This window comes from Poecilia mexicana, unplaced genomic scaffold (assembly GCF_051168715.1).
Source record: "Poecilia mexicana isolate PSO_F unplaced genomic scaffold, ASM5116871v1 scaffold_12, whole genome shotgun sequence".
NCBI classification, from domain to species: Eukaryota; Metazoa; Chordata; class Actinopteri; order Cyprinodontiformes; family Poeciliidae; genus Poecilia; species Poecilia mexicana.
Genome location: NW_028263381.1, coordinates 6,537,932 through 6,557,767, shown reverse-complemented (window position 1 = coordinate 6,557,767; position 19,836 = coordinate 6,537,932). Strand labels below are relative to the sequence as shown.

Sequence of the window (19,836 nt, the reverse complement as noted above, 5' to 3'; positions counted from 1 at the left end):
TGGAGGTCAGTAACACTAACACTGTCTCTACACACATTAGATTAGGATTATCTGCCACTTCATCATAATCCTCCAAATCATGTCAAGTAGAGCTCCTAGACGTAGCCGAAACGTCTTTGTCAGGGCGACTGGACAGTGTCAGATTATGGCCATGGATTGGATTATTACCACTAATCCAATTGAACATCTTCTTTAATCTGCAGTCAAACTAGTCTGATGCTGAGGGGTAACAGCGAACACCTAGAGATCATTACACTGGTAATTTTGGATGGTGAACCACATTGAAAGGTAATAAAGAATCCTCCAACAGGGCCAGCCAAAGCTGTGGATTTACTTTTTAGGGGCCCCTGGTGGCACCACAACAACTTGAATTTACAGACACTTTGATGAATGCAGTGCACCAGTTGCAGGAAAACCTCCATTGCTGAGAAGTCATACTTGCAGAGTTATAATGTAAGCTTATTGTTGGTATTGTATTGTAAGATGCACACATGAGGAAGCGATAATAGTTGCACATTGTGGCATTTGGTTTTAATAAGCAGATTAAATTGATGCATAAGGAGACATTTCAGAAGGATGGACAGCACCAGGGCCCTCCTTGTTAGCACTAATGTTACATTTGTGAAAGGTAAATCTAACATTATTTGGCTTTCATGAATATGTTACATTTGTATAAAAGGGAAGATTTATGGTGAACTTTAGTAGAAATGGGGCCCTTAAGTGACATTTTTCCAGGATCTTAAAAAAAAAAAAAATAATAATAATAATAAAAAACATTAAGCAGGTGCTCTGCTGCCTGCAGTTTTTGTGATTTCGAATAAACCAGCTGAAAGTTAAGAATTTGCTGACGGACGTTTGGGCTCTGTAAAACAGTAATTATGTAGCTCGTGACATCTGACCCGTCCACCGTGAACCAACCGGAAATAGAAAAGCAAGCAAAACCGATGACGATTTGACTCCACCTCATGATGCCATTTAGCAACAGATGAGCCGCGGTGCCTGTTCATTCCGTGCTGCCCACGGTCTCAGCATCGCTTTCACTCTCGCGCATTAAAGGGAACACTGTCCGGTTGTGTAATGTCCGTCGGGGTCGCGGTGCGCCCCTTCTCCCTTCTTGGACCGTAGCTGGCGGCTTCCTCATCCGACCTGCGAGCGCTTTCGGCTGGCCGCGAGTCTCTCCAGTGCATCGCTATGGATGTGGCGTGGATGCTGCTGCTGCTGCTGTTTCCACTCCTGATGTGGACCAGCAGCACGTTTGTGTTCTATTTCAAAAAGTTCTTCTACGTGGCCTGGATGATGTTCCTGGCCATAGTGGGGATTCCCATATGTTTACTTAAAAGCGGAGGGAGAGACGTGGAAAACATGAGGTGAGTTGGAAATGTCTGACAGTTAGCAGCCGTTAGCCTGCTAGCTGTTTAGCAGCAGCAGTTGTTGATATGAAACATTCAGATGAGGCTGGCGGCGCTCTTATTGTAGCCACAACTTTTGTGAAAATATAAAAATTAGCCAGCGTGTAGGACGAGGAGAGAGTCTAATATATTAAAATGTTCAACTTTTCTGTCGGAGAAGAAAACAAAAAAAAAAAAAGAAAAAAAAAACTAATTTTTAATCGTACACTATATTAGCCCCGTTCACACGTTGGCAGCAGGAATGTGTTACTGTTAGCAAACGTTGCTAACTCCGGTTGTTTGTTTGTTTTAGTATCAGGCAGGAATGATTATCCTGTTTATGCCGTCAACAACAATCTCAGTCAGTTGTGTGATATTTATAGCATTAGTTAAGAAAGCAAAGTTTGTTTTCCCAAAACAATAACCCCTAGCCTAGCCAAACCAATTATGAAAATGATACAACTCTTGTTTATATGTACTCAGTATCCTCCAGCATAATTAATTAAAATCTTTTTACTTAACATGCATACTTTTTCATTTAATTTTGAGTTTCAAAATAAGAGTATCGGGATTTAATTCCTAGAGAACCGCTGCATGGTTCTGATGAGTTCTTTAAAGCTGTACAATCCATCCAGTCGTGTGTAAAGCTGCATGATGAAGTGACTGATTGGATTCAATACTTGCGGGCTATTTTAGTTTGCAGTGTCAGCATGTATGATCTTGATGCTAATAATGTATGTTGCTTGTATTTAATTTCCAGAGCTGATATAGATTTCAGTGAATGAGAAGCTAAAAATCAGTGAAAGTGATGAACACTAGGCACTGATCATAATTTATCTGTTTTATTTTAAAGCTCTGACCATCCGATTCCGGTTTATTTTTAAGAATTCTGAATAAGTGTTTTAAGATATATTTTTTTCTAGCATTCCTGTTTATTATTGGGATGTGTGTGACGTCGCACAGAACGTGCACAAAAACTAGCTAAAATGGTTAGTATCAACTGTGAATAGCATAGACTGTGTGTATTTCCTAGAGGATTTAGACACTATTTCTAGGGATGCACTGATATCAAAATTTGGGCCGACATTAAAGTTGCTGTTATGGCTGACAACTGATACTTACTGATATCACATTTGTTATTCCATTATTTATACTAGACGTATTTCCTTATGCTTTTGACACAGTAAAACAACGACCACACCGCTGACGGTGCTTCCATGAAAAGCTCATGTCTATAAGTCATGGGGAAAATATCGGCAAGCATCGGCCAAACCTACAAAATGGTTGTCGACATCCCTGTGTATAAAATAGTTGTCTTGCATAGTTTTGCTTTTCCAGACTTTAACTTAAAACACTTTGCTCAAACAAAAAAATCACTAACTTTGAGTCTTTGTCCTGCAGTAACGGCTTCCAAAGCAACGCATTTTGTAGGGAGCAAAAGGGATGTGTTCACTGGTCAGAAAAATATTGGATTTTTTTTTTTAGTTTATGGATACTCGATCACTGGTCAGTTGAAAATTGACGAATTTCGTTCACCTTCTTGGTGAATCTCTTATGAGAACCTACTGGTGACTGAACGATGGGTAAAGATTGAAAAGAGTCATTGCAGTACCCCACAATAATCCGTCTTGTTTCTGCTGATATCTGCTTTGTATTTGAATTTTTCAAATCTTGACTTTGCATGTTTTCATCTAGATCTCATACATTCAGAAGTACACCTCAATCGACGGAAGGAAGGAATCGGTTATTTTAATTTTATCCAACAAAGTGTTTGGATCTACTGACCAGGGGTTTTTCTGATAGACTGCTTCACATATTCCAGTAATTACCTCGAAGAGACAGATGCCAGATGGCAAATTTTCCCTGATTAGGCTTGGCTCACTGAATAGTCATGAGGCAGATTGCCTTGCTAACCTCACCGGATCCTCACGTGCCGACTGCAGACCCCGAGAGTTGCCTTAATGCGCTAGGAATAACTGTTTCGCAGTCCGGTGGTGTCATGTAGCACCAGTGTACCGTGCTTGCCCGCTCAAAGGTTATCTGGACTTGTTGACTGTGACAAAGCAACTCAGTTGGGGACATACCTTGAACGGAGGGGTGAACAGAGTTTGGTGGGTGCACGTTTGGCGCTCGTGCGCAGAAACGGCCGAGCGATTCGACAGGAAAAATGGGGACTGTCAGACATTTTGCGTGTCACACAAACGCCTGAATTCTGGGCCTGACTAGGGACTCTGCAGCTGACTTGGAGCCCTGGAATGCATTCAGTCGACTCACTGGGCAAAACAGACTCACATCTGTTCAGTCTGTTCAGTGCACCCATAAAAGCTACATTTAATTTAGTTCTTGTGTTTTTGTTTGCGTGCTGTTCTCCAGGGAATCACCTTGAATTGCTGCCACATTCTGGGTACGAGTCCAGTATTCATTATCACGCCTGGATCTCATGATAACAATTAAAGATGGACATTTGTCTTTTTTTTTTTTTTTGTTGTTTTTTCCTCCTCACTCACCACTGCTTGAGCTCCGGTTACAGATTGTGCAATTGTACTACAGTCAGTGGGAGACGAGTCTTTGTCTTCATGGCTGTTGTATTTTCACTCAAACCGGAGGATTACAGAGGAAGTCGGTGGACACGATCAGACATGCATTGCCTTGTAGAGAAGTATTCAGTCTCTTGAACACTTCCATACTTTGGCATGCTGTGTGTGTTTTGGGGGATATTTTGTATTGGACCAACACAAAGTAGTGTGTGTATAATTAGAAACCTGCAGGAAAATGATGGATACATGTCATTTAGGTTTATGAATAAAATCTAAAAAAAAAAAAAAACATTTGAATTCAGCCTCCTCATGTGAGCTACCACACCAGTTACTGCTGCAAACATTTTGGGATATGTTTTCAGTTGGGTTGCATGATGTGCCCACATTAACATTGGTATTATTAACCAATATTAGTAATGTTTTTACATATTGGTGTCCGCTAAGTAAAACTGTACTGATTTTGTCAACCAATGTCTATTTTAATCTTGTTGCCCTTTGCATTTCTGAAATAGTAGGGGATTGGCCATGCGGTATTTGTTTGGTCATGTGACTGTGATAGTGATGCAGCGCAAAGCCTGTAGGATGTTGAATCGAAGATATGTGGTCTATTTTGTCACTGTCAAAAGGGTAGGGAGATGTATAATATCAGTTAACGGACAGAAAGCAAAAATAATATTAGATATCGGCCTAAATTTTCATATAAGTGCATTCCCAGTTTTCTCCAGCTTTGATCATGTACAGTTTGGCATCTTTGGCTTCTCTTCTTCAAAAAAACATTTTAACCTGGAGACCATCTTTGAACACCAACTTTCAAGTCTTGCTACAGATTCTCAATTAAATTCAGGACTGGACTTTTTTTAAGCCATCATAAAACATGAATATGCTTCGGTGTGAATCTCTCTGTTGTAGATATTTTGCTGGGTAAAGGAGAACATTCACCTCAGTCTCAAGTCCCAACAATCCTCTAATAGACTACTAGCTTTTAGATGTGGGCATACTTGAAGGTTGGTGACAATATTTCATTGTATTTATTATGATAACTTTAAAGGGGATGACGAAATCTATTTAATAACCCATTACGGTTTCTTTGTCTTCAATTTTTTGGTAGCCGATTGTTTTGGCAGGGAGAGCATGTCAAATCCTCACCAATGCAAATACTCCTCAAGAAACAACTTGTAGATAGCCAAATGTGCTACGTCAAGACACCAGATACATCTGTTAGCACAGTTTAACTAATTACAAATATTACAAATATTTATTGCTGCTCCAGTCAGGAAACGATGAAAACTAATAGTCTTAATCATACTTTTAGTTATTAGTTTGCAAACATTATCGTGTAGTTTATCATTGTTATAAAAAAAGAACAATAAAGATAAATGGTAGGATAATTGGCTGCTAAAGTGGGTGAGATCTGATCTGTAACCACACGATAAAAAAAAAAAAAAATTCATTTATTACCCAAATCCCAGTGAAACTGCTTTATCCATGTGAATTCATGCTTTTCTGATGAAGTAATCGTTTGTTCAGTCCCTCCTCTCTTATGATCACGGTCCTGCCCTAAGCAAGCTTGACCTTTAACTTGTAAAAAAAAGAAAAGAAAAAAGGCTGACTAAGTTGAGCTGTGGTATGAGGTTTGTCAATTCAGTAGTTTTGTGGATTGCAGGCCAGATTTACTCTTAGCTGTGGACTTTAGTTCTTGTCTAAACATGATCACGCCTGATAAGTTCAAAGGATCTGACTCTTGGGCTGATATTGAAATTTGCCCTAATGAAATCTGGTTGGGTAGGTTGTAAAACTCTGGACTGGTGTTACAGTCGTTGCAACAGCAAGTGATTGCGTGTCAGTGCCTTTTGTACTGGACTCAGCACTTTATCACCACTAGGTCTTGTAGAAAGGTTGCCTTTAAAGCCATAGTGTGACTTACCAAAGGGAAAAAGCGAGGTTTGATCCTCCCAGTACAGGCTGTTTGAAGTTTATCAGATGAGTGTGTGTAGTATTACTTTCATGCCCTGTCAAAAAGTCTATAAATGTTTATATTCTCAAGATGAGACCTATTATTCTTTCTATTCCACATTCCAGAACAAAAGACACTTTGGCTCCATATGGGCTTGTTGAGCGTGAGCTTTGTTTTGCTCTGTTGGTAGAGTTTGTTGTGCTTATTTACTTTTTTTTGTTGGCGACATCTGACTTCTGAAATACATTTTAATACATACCCGAAGGACTGCTGGAGTGGATGGATGGTAGAGATTACATTCAAACAAGAAAACATTTGGATCAAAAGACTTGATGTCGAGTGCCTATAGGTTGCCGATTACCAAATTGCAGTTCACTATAGGGGCGACGTGCTGTGTTGTTTTTTTTTTTTCTCGACATTCTGTTTTGCAGATTGGGCTTATACAAAAATCTGATTTGTCAAGTGCAGTAATAATACATTTCAGATGTCGATTAGAGCTGTGGATTCTGCAGCTCCTCCACAGTTCAGCCCAGATTTCCTTAATTTTGGGTGATCTGTGATGGGCGGATACGTGAAACCGATATTATCCACCAATCTTATCTAACGCCACAAAGGTCTGAAAATCACCAAAGGAACTCCCTCATGTACAGTCAGAATGTGTTTGTATAGAGCTGTCGCCTTGCAGCAAGAAGGTTCTGGGTTCGATTCCCGGCCCCGGTCTTTCTGCATGGAGTTTGCATGTTCTCCCTGTGCATGCGTGCGGGTTCTCCGGTTTCCTCCCACAGTCCAAAAACATGACTGTCAGGTTGATTGGCCTTTCCAAATTGCCCCTAGGTGTGAGTGTGTGTGTGCATGGTTGTTTGTCCTGTGGGTCTCTGTGTTGCCCTGCGACAGACTGGCGACCTGTCCAGGGTGTACCCCGCCTCTCACCCGGAACGTGAGCTGGAGATAGGCACCAGCACCCCTCCCGACCCCACTGAGGGACAAGGATGACGGAAAATGGATGGATGGATATATATATATATATAATTAGGAAAATTAAAGGTTTATTGTGACTTTGTAACATCTAACTGTTGGTTGTACATAGAAAGAAATCGGACAGATTTACATGCTAGTTACAATTAAATTGAAGAGATGTGTGGTTAAAATCGGGAACAAGGAAGTTTACATTTGGTTTGCATGCTTTTTATTTTAAGGTAATTCTCTTATTATCTGAAGACAAACTTGAGTTTCCAAGCTAGACAGGTCATGGATAACGATAAGTGAAAACCGCTACTATGAGATTCCCCATTGCTTGTTTGTAAACAGCCTTTTATGGGGCTTCCCTTCCTGGTCTTTTTACATCCTAAAATAAACACATTTTGACCTGAGGGTGGAAACATGAGTGACATCTGAGACCAGATAGAGCAAAAATAGAAACTGCACGCTGCGTCTTCTTTTAGAAAACACTTCCTCTGCTTTATTTGCAGCCTGGGGGCTTCTGTCAGTGCATCTGTGTAATAACAAAACCACAAAATGCAATCACAGCATTGGAGTAAAATGTGCCTTTTTGCACTGAAACCAGGATGAGTTCAGTCACAAGGAAAAAAACCAGAGGTCGAGCACCAAGGAATAAAAAAAATCAATGGAGTTTGATTTTGATACCCATGAAACAATACAAACACATTCTGACTGTACATGAGGGAGTTCCTTTGGTGCTTTTCAAACCCGGCATTCATGTAGCGTGAGGCTACAGAAAGTGATTACAGAGAAAGCAGAACCGCCAAATTCAGCAGTGAAAGTTAGAGACGGTGAAACGAAACTCCACAAACGATCAAAATTGTAATTCTTGCGTGCACAGATGGCTTCAAATATGATACTTTTTTTAATTGCAACATCAGCCTTTCAGTCTTATTGCATAAAGACTTCACAGGAGCTTGTTTCAGTTTGAAGGAAATTTAAAACCTTTGACATAAGTAGTCTTTTTCAGGAAGGAAGTTGTGTAGTCAAGCAATGAGAGAATGAAGATGATGATTTTCAGAGATTTGACTGACACTACAAATTGATTAATAAGCATGTATGATTCATGGGGATATCGTATCGGGTTAATATTGATATTGGCAAATACTCAAAGCTGCAATATCGGTATCGTATTGAAAGTGAAAACCGTATTAAGAGACTCTTACTGCCTACTGTGGAAGTTGTTAATAAGGGAAGCAAATTTAGCTAACTTAAGTTAAATTTAAACACAAGAAGCACAAGAAACTTCTAGAAACTAATCTGTACTTCTCACAGAAGCTTGTCAGCTGTTCCTAAAAGCGACATGCAAGACGAGGATTGTACAAAATTCGAACATGTGACTATGTTTTAGTCATTTTGAGGAGTGCGGTTGTTTATAGTGAGAGATGATACAAAGGAGTGATGGTGTGAGCCACAAAATGCAGAAGAGTGAGCTGACTGAGCAGCCACCTGAGTTATCATTTGTATTATTTTGGCTACGGTACAAGTTGTTTCATAACTTAACATGAATGTGCTGAGAATATCTGTGTATAAAGTGATTGCACTTGATAACATATCTGTCTGAGCACAGCATGATGGTACCTTAACTCTAAAACCTACACGTTTTCAGTACTGTCATAACTTTCTTTTCCCTCCCCCCCCCCACCCCCCAATTTTTCCTGTCCAGGATTATCCGTTCCATGGTCCGTCATGTCAAGTACTTGTTTGGGCTTCGAATTGAAGTGAGTGGCTGGGAGCACCTGCAGACAGAAGGGCCTTATGTCATCATCTCCAACCACCAGAGCTCCCTGGACGTTCTGGGTAGGCGTCGTGGTTCCTGTCATGTCACCTCTGATCCAGGTTTTGAGTTTATTGTCAACCAACACGATCATTTATTTTTCAGCACCGACTGAAAGATTCGAAGAGTCATCCAAGATGGTTGAGCAGATGGTCTTTTCTCCTTAGCTTTTTTAATAATAAGATCCGTTTTATGGTAGAAGCCAATGCTTGTGTTTTTTTTTTTGTCCATTAGCAACAGAACCCCAATTTGAACACATACTGACGCGCACGCACGCACGCACGCACGCACACACACACACACGCACACACACACACACACACACACACACACACACAGGGGCAGCAATTAGTCCCAGATGGAAGAATTGTGCCACTGAGCTTGTAAAGGGGGGTTCTAAATATAAATGTGCTGAATCCAATCTCTCTGGCAAACGTACAGAAAGAACCGTTCCTGCTTAATGGGAGCAATATAGATTTTTTTTTTAGTCACCCTCTGCTCTGCAAATGTATCAGTAAAAATGAGCAATCCAGAGTTTCATAGAAGGTAGAGGCCATGATTACGCTTTCAAACGAACAACTTTCTGAATTGCTACAATGTCTGGACCTCATCTCTTACTGATTGGTAGATTAATTTTATTCCTTCAAGTAGGGCTGTTGTAAACGAATATTTTAGTAATCGAGTAATCTATCGATTATTCTTACGATTAATCGAGTAATCGGATAAAAAAAATTATAAAATGAAATATTGGTAAATCTGGCATATACCGGTGTTACTATCAGATATCAATATCAGTCCAATTTTTCATATTTGAGCATCCCTAACAGTTGCTTTTTTGTAGTTTAGAAAACTAACCTGTAACAATAATAGCTCACTTTCTAAGTTAACCAGAAGAAAAGTTATAGAAAAATCTGAAATTATATTGAATTTAATAACAAAGAGGCAGGCTCACAAATATGCTTATAAAAATGTCTACAATCCAGCTTTTAGTTTATGTATTCATCTTCAGTGAGTTTAATAGATTAATTAAACTCACCTTGCCACCTAACCTGTCACGCTTTGGGTTTGAAAATACGGGAAATGCCGCCTGGAGTGGGAGGAGAGGGCGAATGAACGAACGTAAGATGGGGTGGAGGGGAGGAAATAGACCAGCGGACTGACGAACCGTTAGACCGGGGGACGAACACGGGGGGAAGCAATACGGGATATTTACGACACCTTCACTGGTCACACTCAGAAGCTCATCTACTAGCCATGTACGATGCGCTCCGCCACCCGTTTCTTCAGACCGGGATATGAAATTTATTGTGCGGTTCGTCGGTAAAGCTACATTTACACGGTAAGCATCAGCTACTCAGCCGCCCGCCCTGTTCAGTCTATCCGCTCACCTCAGCGCTCTTCCCGCCGTTCGCTTTCAACCAGCAGCCCCGGAGGAGAAATGCTGCCGTACTCCAGGCATTCCCCCAGTCATTTTAAGGATGCTTATTGGTTCCCCAAAAACGATAAAAAGTCGGGCATTATCATCAATCAATAAAATCCCCACGGGCCAATCTTGAAGATTGGACTTTATGCCGCTGAGACTTAGCTTTTGTCAACAACTCAGAGGCGGAAGTGAGAGCTCCGCGCAACGCAAATGAAGTCCCGGCCGGAACACGGTGCGCTAACTAATAAAACATAAATTAACGAAGCTTCGAGGCAGGTAAATTTTCCTCGAGGAATTTTAGTAATCGAGGTACTCGAATCATTCGAGGAATCGTTTCAGCCCTACCTTCAAGCCAACACTACACAGATATTTGGGTTCATATCTATCACATTATGATAACTTTATGTAAAGATGCCCCAGTTTTATGGTATTTAAATATGGATCGCAATGTAATTTCTATTATTTAAGTCAGAAAAGGAAAAATATAATAACAGCAGATGGACAATTTATGGTTTATTTGCCAGGACAGACCTCAGTGTTTGTCTCTCTAAAACGGGTCAGTCATTCGGGTCAACAGCTTCCCTGTAGTTTTTCTTGCTGCTGAAAACATTTGTGATCCGAGACACCGAGGCCGTCTGCTGTAGATCTGGAGTTCAACTCATCCTGATCCTGTGGAGGCCAGCCAGCCGTCACAGTCTGCTTTAAATATCTGACCAAACTGTATAAAAGTGCACTTTATAAGGTGGAGGACTGCTGGAGGCATCGGTTCCTATCGCCATCCGAGACTTAATACGTCTGTCAGTTCATTCAGAGAAACGCGGAGCAGACCATGACTTAATGAGTCCACCATTGAGGCCCGGCGCCAAGTATATTACTTTCAAACTTTAGACTAGGGCTGTTGTAAACGAATATTTTAGTAATCGAGTAATCTATCGATTATTCTTACGATTAATCGAGTAATCGGATTAAAAAAATTATAAAATGAAATATTGGTAAATCTGGCATAATACCGGTGTTACTATCAGATATCAATATCAGTCCAATTTTTCATATTTGAGCATCCCTAACAGTTGCTTTTTTGTAGTTTAGAAAACTAACCTGTAACAATAATAGCTCACTTTCTAAGTTAACCAGAAGAAAAGTTATAGAAAAATCTGAAATTATATTGAATTTAATAACAAAGAGGCAGGCTCACAAATATGCTTATAAAAAATGTCTACAATCCAGCTTTTAGTTTATGTATTCATCTTCAGTGAGTTTAATAGATTAATTAAACTCACCTTGCCACCTAACCTGTCACGCTTTGGGTTTGAAAATACGGGAAATGTGCCTGGAGTGGGAGGAGAGGGCGAATGAACGAACATGGGGTGGAGGGGAGGAAATAGACCAGCGGACTGACGAACCGTTAGACCGGGGGACGAACACGGGGGGAAGCAATACGGGATATTTACGACACCTTCACTGGTCACACTCAGAAGCTCATCTACTAGCCATGTACGATGCGCTCCGCCACCCGTTTCTTCAGACCGGGATATGAAATTTATTGTGCGGTTCGTCGGTAAAGCTACATTTACACGGTAAGCATCAGCTACTCAGCCGCCCGCCCTGTTCAGGCTATCCGCTCACCTCAGCGCTCTTCCCGCCGTTCGCTTTCAACCAGCAGCCCCGGAGGAGAAATGCTGCCGTACTCCAGGCATTCCCCCAGTCATTTTAAGGATGCTTATTGGTTCCCCAAAAACAATAAAAAGTCGGGCATTATCATCAATCAATAAAATCCCCACGGGCCAATCTTGAAGATTGGACTTTATGCCGCTGAGACTTAGCTTTTGTCAACAACTCAGGCGGAAGTGAGAGCTCCGCGCAACGCAAATGAAGTCCCGGCCGGAACACGGTGCGCTAACTATTAAAACATAAATTAACGAAGCTTCGAGGCAGGTAAATTTTCCTCGAGGAATTTTAGTAATCGAGGTACTCGAATCATTCGAGGAATCGTTTCAGCCCTACTTTAGACCTTTGCTTTTTTTTAGTAACAATTCCCCCCTTCCTCATTCTTCCTCTGAAGATGGATTTGTAGAGTCGGTTTTGCTAAAATTAGAACGAATAACAACCCAGCATTTCACTAGAACGCCTGGCGATGAATTTCATCACCATCTTTGGTTGAGTTCTTGGCCACTCTGCGGTGTTTGTCAGTTTTAGTGCCTTTTTTTTTTTCCTTTTTACTTTTCAGCTTAGTCCTAAATCTAGAGTGTGAAGTGACACTAATTTGGGTTAGGTGTGTTTACTTCCCATTATTGGCCCAGGAGGAGTGTTTCTCTGTGTCGGTGAGTGATGAGCGCAGGCTCCTAGCCAGCGTGGTGACAGCAGGAGGAGAGCCAGGCATCTCATTAGTGCAGGAAAAAAGCTCAGCGGGAGGCTGACTTGGCGTCCAAGTTGCCATGCCAACAGCTACACTCAGCCATTAATACCAGAGCTCTTCCTAGAGCAGATGTAATTTTCTCTCTGTGTTCAGTTTTCTGAACACTACGCTGGTAGTTTACTCACTCTTCTGTTTTCTGTCTTGATATTGTCTTCCTTTCTCTTGAGTTTTATGGCTCTGCCATATCACTCACTACACAGAGGTTGTTAAAGCAGGCAGGATAACTCCCATCAATAAAGATACGTGCTGTGTTTTCACATTCAGCATACATGATATCAGGGATTTAAACTTCAGTAAATCCGACTCCAAGCAGAAGAAGTCAAAGTTCGTTCCAGACTCCTAGATGTCGTTTCTTAATAGGAACTTTGTACTTGCTGTACTTGAATGGCACGTAATCTTTTATTAGGCAAGCACTGTGCAAAACGTATAGGAACTTCAACAGTTTATTTTTGTTTTTATTGAATGTTTGAATATTTTGTCTAGGATTCCAATCAAATTCCTTAAGTCTGGATGACCATCCGATACTTTCATGACAAACCAATTTTGTGCGTCAATCTTATAAACCAATGAAAAGCTCTAAAAATCCGTCGCTACCATCTTTTGCTATGACAAACCTGCCCACCAGGAGTGCGGTCAACAATTGTCACCCCACTATTGCCAACTTGGCGACTTTTCAGACAAAGAAAAAAATCGGTATCGGTCAATATCAGAATCGGGAGATTGGACTTTTTATAGGTCAGAAATCAGCCTGACAATGGTGCACCCATAATTTTATCACTTTACAACCAAATATTTTGGAGTATTTAACCGGTGTTTTATGGGATAGACTGGGGGCATCAGAGTTCAAAGGGAGTGAATGCTTTTGATGACGATGTATGTGACGCTAAAGGTCAAATTCTAAAGCGGTAAATGTAAAAATTAATGAACCACATGATTTGAAGGAATATGCTTGCCGAGGTAATGAAGTGTCCACTCATCCTAAAAAGTCTTATATTTATGTATCTAAAGTTAAGTTTTTTAAAATGTCTTAAATTCATTAGAAAAAATTGAATTTTGGTTGTAAATTAATCGCAGGTTGTAAATTTAGTTGTGGCAGGAATATTTAATCTTGTATATTCTATGCAGTGTATTTTTCTTGCGAGACATTTCTGTCAGGTGAAAGTTTAAGTTGCACACTGATGCACATCTTCGCTACGTTCTGTGACTCAAGGTGGTTGAGGCTACCACTTATTAGCTGCTAATAAACCCTTGCTACCTAGCTGGCTAGCTGTTTTGCGTCTGTTGTTGAGTGTAAATGATCCCCTGTTGGCTGGACGACGTTCATCTTCACCACTGGTTCACTCCTGTTGCAACTCATACAATCTTATTTTGTATAAACATAAGAACGGAACTACTACATAAAACATGAAACTTTCTTTTGTATATTTCCGTTGTAATACAAATCTTAAATTTTTTTCCTAATGGTCTTAACTTGGAGTTGGAGAGACATGCACAAACCCTAATAAATTAAGTTTTGATTTGAAGTTGCCCCCTGCTGGCTACGAAAGAGTTCAGATTTGAAACCCGTCCCAGTTGGCCTAACTCTACAGGTTGTGCTCATGCACACATATAAAGTTAAATGTTTGTTCGCAATCAGATCATTTCTTCTACTAACTAGGTTACATTTTGCACAGCGCCGAATGTAAATAAACCATTACATTTAGCGTTTCTGTCCTTTTAACACCGTAACAACTTGCGTGACTCTCAGGGATGATGGAGATCCTACCCGACCGCTGCACCACGATAGCCAAGAAGGAGCTGGTTTACGCCGGCACGGTCGGCCTCATCTGCTGGCTCGCCGGCATCGTTTTCATCAACCGCAAAAAGACGACCGACGCCAAGAGTGTCATGGCCGACGCTGCCAAAACCATGCTCGACGAGCAGGTAATCAAAGTGTTTAGGAAACACGGGGGCACGTCTATATCTTGAGGTTGTTTTTGGCAGAGATTTTGATTCTAAATCACCCTCCTTTTTTGTTCAACCCTCTATCCCCCCTCCTCTATAGGTTCGATTGTGGGTCTTCCCAGAGGGAACGCGCAACCAGAACGGCGACTTGCTGCCCTTTAAAAAAGGGGCTTTCCACCTGGCTGTGCAGGCACAAGTAAGTGTGTTTGACTTGTCGTCGTTTGGCTTCCCGTTTCCTTTTTTGCGCTGAGCCGTGTGTGTGTGTGTGTGCATGCGTGTGTGTGTTGTCTCACGCTGACTGGAGTCAGTCTGTTTGTGCTGCTGTTCACACCCTCATCCTGCTCGTTCCACCGACTTCGACTGAAGTGACTGAGACGGACTTGGCCGTATTCCAGAAAACTTCTCTCAAACTTTGGCTCACTGACACACGGGGGAGCCAGAAGTCTTACATGGAGCACAGCCAAGTTATAATGCAGCCTTACTGACTGCATAGATTACAGCATCTGCATCCTGAATGAATTTTAAAAAAAATCATTTTTGTAGCATGTTTGTTGAGGAATCCTAGCTTTGACCCTCATCCACATTGTTTTGCTATTGTTTTAGTGCCTCAGATGTTGAGAGCAAGGGTGAACGGAGCTTTCAGCACAAATCGACTGCTGTGTAATTCACAGCTCAGCTGCGCGCGCTTACGATCTTTGATCTCTGCATGCCTGCAGGTGGGAGGTCTCCGTTCTGTCGGTGGCGTTTCGTGGCGCACATGCAGGTGGAACGAATTAAAAAACATGTTGCTGAATAAATAGCATGTGGTCTGAAAGCACAGCTTTCTTCACCCTTGAAAACGATGTTAAGCTAATGGGTTCGTAACTTTCTGCTAAAGAGTCCTATCAGTTGACTTCACATGTACATCAGGACTGAGGCGTATATATGTCTATACAAGTACGGTACCTTAAATTTGTATATTTTCTCAACACCACAAACTTTTATTGAGATTTTATTTGATTATGTGTAAGCACAAAGTAACACATGACTGTGGATGGAGAAAGATGCATGGTTTTATTTTATTTATGTATTTTTGTTTTTACTAGTACAAATCTGAAATGCGGCACACATTTATAATCCTGCCTTGAGTGAAAACTGCAGTTACAGCTGGAAGACGTCTGATGATAAGTTAAACACCTGGAGGCTGAGAATTTTACTTTGCATAGTAGCTGAACCTCGTTTATTCTCTCTTCTAATCGGTATTTTCGAGTCCTGCAGACATTTTCTGTTGGATCTGGACTTTGACTAGGTCATTGTAACACAACTTTGCTTCGCTTTGAATCATTTCACTGTCTCCAGTCCCGTACATTTACACAGTACATTTGAAAACAATAAATGGTTGTAATAAAGGCATGGATGGTCTTTTCAATACCGGATATTTCTATTCTGATATTTTGACTTCTTTGTCTCCCTTTTTGTTTTGTTTTTTTTAGGTTCCCATAATACCTGTAGTCTTCTCCTCCTACAACAGTTTCTACCTTCGGAAAGAAAAGCAGTTCAACTCAGGTAACTCTGCTCTAAATGTTGCACAGTACTTATTTGGAATGTCCCGCAGCAACTTTTTCACTTCCGATATGATACCGATATCGCAGCTTTGAGCGCTGGCTAATACCAATATTGACCCGATACGACATCCGCACGAATCTTACATACTTTTATTACTTATTTTGTAGTGTGACTGTTAGAAAAGTATTGATCAAGTGATGTTAGAGAACAATAGTCAACACAAATAGGTATCAGAACAACTGAGCCATTTATCACACCGATTTCTGATATCTGTATCGGATTGGGACGTCCCCAGTACGTAGGCACAGGTTTTTGAAGAGTAAGATGATGTTTGACGGTTTTTATTGTTTGTTTTTTTGAACACAGGGGTCATCAGGTTGCGGATCCTTCCAAAGATTGAGACAAAAGGACTGACCTCAGACGACGTGTCATGTCTGTCCGACCAATCGCACAGCCTGATGCGTACCGCTTTCCTGGAAATCTCCGACTCTGTAGCCAAGAGCAACGGGCCCCTAAAGCACTGAAATATCGGCCAATAAAGCCTCTTGTTTATTCTTTTCCCAACCCGTGTCGGAGACCTCCCAGCCCCTCAGACCTCTCTGCTTTCTCCAGGCAGGCCCTGTGGCCTGACCGGGAGACGAGACGAGGACGTCTCTGTCCTCTGGCCCGATCGGAAGAGCTCAGTCAGTCCTGACCCTCAGCGGCGCTCGGCGCGGCGCGAGCGGAGTGACGGATGGCAAGCCGAACAGTACGGATGTGTGTTGTTCATGCATGCCTTCTGGATGACTCTGTCCACCTTCACTGTTGCTTTGTACTTTGGCTTTATTTCCCTGATCTTGAACTATTTTCTGCTTTTCTTTCGTCTTTCTCTCCACTCCCCCCACCCCTTTTTGTATTTTTTTTTTTTTTTTGTTGCCTTTTGTTTATCGGATAAACTTTGACAGGTTTTTTTCACATAACGTCTCTAGATATTTATGTGCTCCTCTCATATTGCCTTGAGTTTATTTTTTGGCTGTACAGATATCCCATCTTTGTCCTTCCTTTGCTTTTTAGTGTCTTCTGACTTTTCTGCATTCCAGACTCTTTGCTCAAACGGCCAGCGGAGCGGGATCTCCACCAGAGGTTGGAGGAAACGCTACGAATTCAACTCTTTTACGTTCACATTAGCTCAGTGGCGTGACATTGCTTAATGAGCTTAGTGAACTGATCGGTGTCCTGTGTGTTTGTGTTCTTTTTCCAAAGCAGCAGAAATAACCGTCGTGCAGCGATCAACAGCAAGTTTCCTCTCGCGGTCTTCTGTGTGTTTTTTTTTTTTGTTGTGTTTTTTTGCTCTATTTATTATTTCCACATAGGATTAGATTTGTTTTCCTGCTTTTTAAAAGCGAACCACATGTTCTAGCTCCTTAGGAACAACTCGGAGGACATATTTAAAATGTGTCAGAAGGCGACTGACTTTGTGTCTTGAAGTGATGCCGTTTTAGCATTACAGTTCCAAAGTGCAAGCTACCTGCTGTGCCATGACATTTCCTATAAAAACGTCTAAGGAATGCTGACTGATTTACCAATAATATGAAGCCGACCTAATGGCGTGTCACTAATTCTTGTCTCATTTGATTAGCAAACCTGTAAGTTAAAAATCTATTTTTGGGTGACTGAACTGAAGTTTTTTGTTGTTGTTCATCTTAAAAAAAAGAAAAAAAAAAAAAAAGTTTTGATTAAGTTAAGACTTCTTCTCTAGAGGAATTACTTCATTATTCAAAATAAGTAGTGAAGATTTTTGGCCTTATTTTTGGTTGGTTGTTGTTGGACTTTTACATTTTGGTATTTTGTTTTTCTTTATGTTGTGTCTTATGTTGTAGCATTAACTTCTAACCACATCAGATTGACTGACTTCCTGTTATTTTTGCCTCCAGGTTTTGCTCACTGCCTTTACACGGTCACCTGTTTTGCCCATCAAACACCGTTTCAGAATGTACTGCAGTGTTCAGGATCTTCTTTTTGTTCTTTACTTTCTTTATTTTATTATTATTTTTAGCTACAGCACCCTCCATTTATTGATAACCCTTAAAAAATTGGTTGAAAATCCTTAAAAATGTTTTTTTTTCTCCTAAGTAGCAGATTTCACACTGAAATGTCTGTGATAGTTTCAACCTACGCAAATTAGGAGAACTTGCATATTTTGTAGGCATGTTCTTTTGAAGAGTGGTAAAATAGAAATGTGTCGCATATTATTTATGTACCAGGGAAACAGAACAATGTTGATTGCTAATTAAAAGTTCCTCAGCAATCTGATCATCTTAAACAAGTTAATAAAAATAATTTAGTTATTCATACTTTATAGGAACTTCTCTAATGTTTTAAAAGGTTGAAGCATTCATAGCAAGGAAGCACACTTCTCAGAGAATCGTCTCTGGATTGACCAGAATCCTGTCCTTTCACAGATTTTCTGCTGGTTTTAGTTCTAGAGGGTGAAATGCAAGATGGTTGGTATTGTGTCTGAAGAGTTTGACCAAAATACCCTAGTTACCAATTTTTTTTTTTTTTTTTTTTTTTTTTTTTTTTTAATGCCGTTGTATTTCAAAAAGTGATTGATTCCATGGACCCTTTAAAGATGCTCTGGCTGGAAAATGTGCCCTCAGCATCACAGGTCCTCCACTATACTTCACATTAAGAGTGACTGGTGCCAAAAAAAAAATCAATTTAGGTTTAATTTGACCAAAGCACTTTAAACTCCCAGTAGAGTTTAACTAATAGTCCTTAAGTCAGAAAATGTTTTTTTCTCTCTCTTCTTTTGACTTCTAATCAACCATCGTCGTGTAAGTACTGTCAAAGTTTCATAAAGTGCTGATCAACCTTTTTTTGTTGTTGATTTAAAGAAAGCATAAAAATACATAAAACTAATAAATTTATATCATGTGCCTCTAGGGGTTAAAATAATAAAAGATACTCAAATTAAAAGTTGGGTATTTTTGTACGTCTCTCATGAAGGAGCCAGTAATTGCGGAGGCCGTACCTGTTCTGTTCTGTACAGCAGGTTTAAGCACCTAGAAGCTCTTTCTTTGAGCTGCATATTTTCTTCCAACTTGTTATAAACGCAGTCATTCATCTAGACGTACATATTCAGTCGGTACGCTGCTGTTCGTGCTCGGTAGTTTTAGGAATTCTCGCTTCTAATACACACGAGAGCCTGGATGGCATTTGTTGCTTAAGGTTAGTGAGGAATATACTTCAGTACTACTAATAACTAAGCGTTTTTTTTTTTTTTTAGTTTTGTTTTTTTTTTCTAGTTTAGATCAGATTGTTGCCTTTTTTTTTTTTTTAGGAAATATTTGAACTCTGCAGCAACTTCTCCAAATGTTTAAAAGCACTCTACCAAACTGGATTGTTCCAAAAATACGAAGTGTATCATATACATTCTGTTAATTTCCTGGTTGTCCTACTTTTTTTTTTTTTTTTTTTTTTTTGTATTATTATTTCTCTTGATGCATCCAGCTCCAGAGCAATCATTACTGTTAAGTTTTGGGCGCTCCTTTAATATGTAGGAAATAATTTAAGATATCCCAACTTAAAAGCACTTTTTATTTTGAATTTTGACATGAAAATGATCTGTTTTTCCCCCCCCTGTTTTTTAATTTTTTTTTAAGCCAAAGTGAAATTTAGATGCATAGGAGAAATGGAGCAGAGCCTTGTGTGAGTGATGTATGTATGTACATTCTGTTGCCCTATTCTTGGTGAAGGTGAATGCTTTGCATTGGAGGAAAATAAAAAAACATTATTCTTAAGTGGCCCTATGGAAGTTATTGCTTTGTATTAAATTTTCTAAACGAGACGGTAATATTACATTTACATGCAC

At 40.3% G+C, this 19,836-nt stretch overlaps 1 protein-coding gene across 1 annotated transcript; it reads left to right on the top strand.

The window, feature by feature from the left end:
- Positions 1–248: 248 nt before the first annotated feature.
- agpat2 (1-acylglycerol-3-phosphate O-acyltransferase 2 (lysophosphatidic acid acyltransferase, beta)) lies at positions 249–19,765 on the top strand. The gene is made up of 6 exons (XM_014968488.2): positions 249–1,367; positions 8,545–8,678; positions 14,242–14,417; positions 14,539–14,634; positions 15,911–15,983; positions 16,350–19,765. Exons 1-6 carry the CDS (start codon positions 1,192–1,194, stop codon positions 16,505–16,507), a joined length of 813 nt encoding a protein of 270 aa, XP_014823974.2. The 5' UTR covers positions 249–1,191; the 3' UTR covers positions 16,508–19,765.
- The last annotated feature ends 71 nt before the right edge of the window (positions 19,766–19,836 follow it).

Excerpts from the sequence above, each read along its gene's own strand:
- agpat2 (XM_014968488.2), top strand. The coding sequence starts at position 1,192 with ATGGATGTGGCGTGGATGCTGCTGCTGCTGCTGTTTCCACTCCTGATG. Across the intron at positions 14,418-14,538 it reads AAACCATGCTCGACGAGCAG|GTTCGATTGTGGGTCTTCCC; the intron begins GTAATCAAAGTG and ends CCTCCTCTATAG. Across the intron at positions 15,984-16,349 it reads AGAAAAGCAGTTCAACTCAG|GGGTCATCAGGTTGCGGATC; the intron begins GTAACTCTGCTC and ends TTTTGAACACAG.